Raw genomic sequence first — 4,051 nt, forward strand, 5'->3', positions numbered from 1 at the left:
TGCAGGATACGTAGATCGTTCTCAGTTTCATTTTTCACAAGCACTCATGAAAGATTGTCTTCTAGAACCCCCCCCAAAATGCATCAAGTATTTAAACTGGGGACGAAGTATCTTGCAATTGGGGCCAGGTTAGACCCCAGTGGGTTCTACAATTCTAACCCGCTCTCAACTGTAGGATACGTAGATCACCCTCAGTTTTTTATTTTCAAACAAACGCTCATGAAAGGTTGTCTTATAGAACCCTCGAAACGCGTTGAGTATTTAAACTGGGGACCAAGTAACCTGCAGTTGGGGCCAGGTTAAACCTGAGCGGGCTCTACAATTCTAACCTGTTCCCAATTACAGGATACGTCTTCAGTTTTTTTTTTTTCACAAGCGCTCATGAAAAGGTTGACTTACAGAACCCCCGAAATGCGTCAAGTATTCATATTTGGGACGATCCAAGTATCCAGCAATTGGAGTCAGGTTAGATCCAAGCAGGCTCTACAATTCTAATCTGATCCCAATAGCAGGATACTAGCCTTTTATCCTGATCGATTTTTACAAGCCCTGATGGAGGTTTTTTTTTTTTCCCAAAACTTCCCGAAATGCGTTGAATATTCAAGTCGAACAATACAAATAATACGGTCTGATGCATAGGATGGTGCACCTTCATCCCTTATATTACATAATGTACAAAAGCCAATGCCCACAGGGCTGTGATGCGGTACGCCATATAGACAAACAATCTAAAAAACGCTAATGTGTTATTGAACATTGTATCACCATAAATGTTTTTTAAAACAGAAGAAGTAAATTGATAAAACAATTAGGTTACTTCCTTTGAGTGCTTTGTTGTAAAGACATGATCATGGTTTCCAACAACAATATTGGAGAACTCAGTGAGGTTTACGCTCACGCGTTTCGTAAATTGTAGTTCATGTCATCAGGAGAAAGACGTAGCTGACAAGGCATAAACCATCTTGTCCCTGGGTGGATATACTGATTACTTTTGTGCCATTATGAGCCGTTTTCTGTCTGCTGGCCCGGTGCTTTGGTCATACCGCGCAGGTCCCCACCACTCCTGGGACAGATCCCGGTAGCAGTTGCCACGCTTCCTTTCTTTGGTTTCTGTTTTTTTTTACTTCTACAATATGGTTTATACCTTGTCAGCTAATGAAGTGAACTAAGGTTTACGAAACGCGTTGAGCAGCCACTCATTGAGTTCTCTAATATTGTTGTTGGCAACCATGATCATGTCTTAATAGAAGTAAACCAATTGTCATATTGATATTCGTGGCAAAAAAAAATTGAAAAATTATCAATAAAACAATTGGTTTACTTCCATCAAGACCCGGTCATGATTTCCAACAATATTAGAGAACTCAATGAGTAGCTGGGTTGTGCTCAACGCGTTTCGTAAATCTTCACTTCATCAGGAGAAAAAAAAATTTTTGGCTATATAAAAACAACATAGAAAAAGTAACGATAAGACAATTGGTTTACTTTCATTTTATTGTCTTCATCTGGAGAACACACTTTTTTTCTATTTGCATAGCCATAAATTTTCTCGTCCCGATGAAGAAAATTAGGATTTAAAGAAATGCGTTGAGCATAACCCAGCTACTGATTGAGTTCTCTAATATTGTTGGAAATCATGATCAGGTCTTGATGGAAGTAAACCAATCGTTCTAGCGATACTTTTTTGCTTTGTATAACCATTAAAGGTTTTTCTCCTGATGGAGAGTTAAGATTTACGAAACACGTTGAGCATAACCTGGCTACTCATTAAGTTCTCTAATATTGTTGTAAGAAACCATGGTCATGTCTTGACGAAAGTAACCCAATGGTCTTATCGATACTTTTTTTCTGTTTGTATCGCCATAAATGTTTTCTCTGATGAAGTGAAGATATATGAAATGCGTTGAGAAAAACGCAGCTACTAATCGAGTTCTTTAATATTGTTGTTGGAAGCCATGATCAGGTCTTGACGGAAGTAAACCAATGGTTTTATCAATACTTTCTCTATTTGTATAACCTTACTTTTTTTTTTCTTGATGAAGTGAACTAAGATTTACAAAACGCGTTGAGAATAACCTAGCTTCTCATTAAAATTCTTGAATATTGTTGTTGGAAACTATAGTCATGTCTTGACTAAAGTAAACCAATGGTCTTAGCGATACTTTACTTGTTTGTATTGCCATGAATTTTTTTTTTCTCCTGATGAAGTGAAGATTTACGAAACACATTGAGAATAACCCAGCTACTCGTGGAGTTCTCGAATATGGTTGTTGGAAACCATGATTGGCTCTTGACGGAAGTAAACCAATTGTTTTATCAACACTTTCTATTTGTAGAATCATAAATGGTTTTCCTCCTGATGAAGTGAAGATTTACGAAACGTGTTGAGCATAACCGAGCTGCTCATGGAGTTCTCGAATATTGTTGTTGTAAACCATGATCAGGTCCTGCTGGAAGCAAACCAATTGATTTATCAATACAAACAAATAGAAAAAAAGTATTGATAAAACAATCGATTTACTTCCTTCAAGAGCTGATCATGGCTTCCAACAATATTAGAGAACTCCATGAGTAGCTAGGCTATGCTCAACGTGTTTCGTAAATCTTCTCTTCATCAGGAGAAAAACATTTATGGTTATACAAAATAGAAAAAAAGTGTTGATAAAACAATTGAGTTACTTCCCCCAAAAACCTGATCATGGTTTCCAAAAATATTCGAGAACTCCATAGCTAGGCTATGCTCAACGTGTTTCGTAAATCTTTACTTCATCAGGAGAAAAACATTTATGGTTGTATTAAAAAAAAAAAAAGTAAGTAAGTAAAACCATAAATGTTAGATGTTCAATAAACCAGGGTTTTTATATAAAAGGATTTGTCTATATGGCGTATGTTTCCAAGAAATATCTTCAAGAGCTGCCAATTCGACAAAACAATTCAAAACCAATCCGGTCCTCCAAACTCCAGAGCCCCAAAACTCCCTGTTAGCCAATAGACATGTCAGCTTCCACATTTCTGTCCCAACAGGTTCCCTTTAATTTATGTACAACACCGCCCCCTACTGTTTAGGAGGCAGTACCACCTGGGGTCTGCAGGGTGGCATTAACAAGGCAGCAGGTTCAGTCATTGGCCATTTTCACAGTGTAACCAGAAAATTTTCTTGCACAGAAAGGGAGTGTGTGGTCTTCTCTTCGGTAAGAGGAGCCTCAGGAGGCGTATCTAACCAGCTTTCTTGCACGCTCAAGGCTCTGAAACACAAACGGGACTCCACGACAAGGTCTTTAAGTCCCGTAAAACGAGAAGAAAAATCAGACCTTGAACCAAGTCCTGCCGTCGTTCAGACAGCACAGGTTCCCAAGACCGGACGCTTCTTGAAGACACTGGAAAAAAGGTGGTCTCTAATCCCTTGGCTTTCATCTATCCATGCCAAGACAAAGAAGCATCATCCAGCTGGTCTTCACTCAAGTTGCCAGCAACCAGTAGTCAACCGTTCTCAAAGCTGCGTTGGGTTCTTCTTGGCTTGCCTCTGGAGCGTCGGAGGCCTACTCCGAGACGTTCGGTTCTCGGCTTTCTGTGGCTCCAGTTTGAGGCTCTGAGGCCTTCTTTTTTTAGGAGCCTCTTGCGATAGATGTGAGATGATGGGACTTTCGGCAGCATGGACCTCCTCCGTTTTGCTTGGGCCTACCGTGGCTCCGGTTACTTTGCCTTCCCGCTTGAGTCTTTTTGGATCATTTACAATGGCGGACGTTACCTTATTGGTGTTGTCCAGAGCTACGGAGGAGTTAAGAAGGGATGACTGGACAACCACGGTGAGCTTCCCTCTAGTGGACCCGTTGGTGGTCGCGTTGCCATGGGGCTGAGATGGAGGAGGAGTGGGGCCACGCGTCCGCAGTGGCTTCTGCGACCTGGGGTCTTGGCCGATGTCGGCGGTGATGTTGGTGTAGAGGGGCTCCAGGTCTTTGGACAGCAGTGTGTAGGTTAGAGAATTCATACCGTCCTGAGTCCACATTCGTTGGGTGCGGATCAGCAAGTCGAACCTGTGGGACAAAAAAGG

General features: G+C 41.0%; 1 protein-coding gene across 1 annotated transcript; it reads right to left on the bottom strand.

The window, feature by feature from the left end:
* Window positions 1-2,013: 2,013 nt before the first annotated feature.
* Window positions 2,014-4,039, bottom strand: B4GALT3 (beta-1,4-galactosyltransferase 3; the record flags this gene model as incomplete). Its single annotated transcript, XM_073609271.1, is given in 1 exon segment — window positions 2,014-4,039. A coding segment is annotated over 1 exon segment (549 nt), but the record flags the coding sequence as incomplete, so codon positions are not given.
* Between the last annotated feature and the right edge of the window lie 12 nt (window positions 4,040-4,051).

The sequence above is a fragment of the Aquarana catesbeiana genome, linkage group LG13 (genome assembly GCF_042186555.1).
Source record: "Aquarana catesbeiana isolate 2022-GZ linkage group LG13, ASM4218655v1, whole genome shotgun sequence".
NCBI lineage: Eukaryota > Metazoa > Chordata > Amphibia > Anura > Ranidae > Aquarana > Aquarana catesbeiana.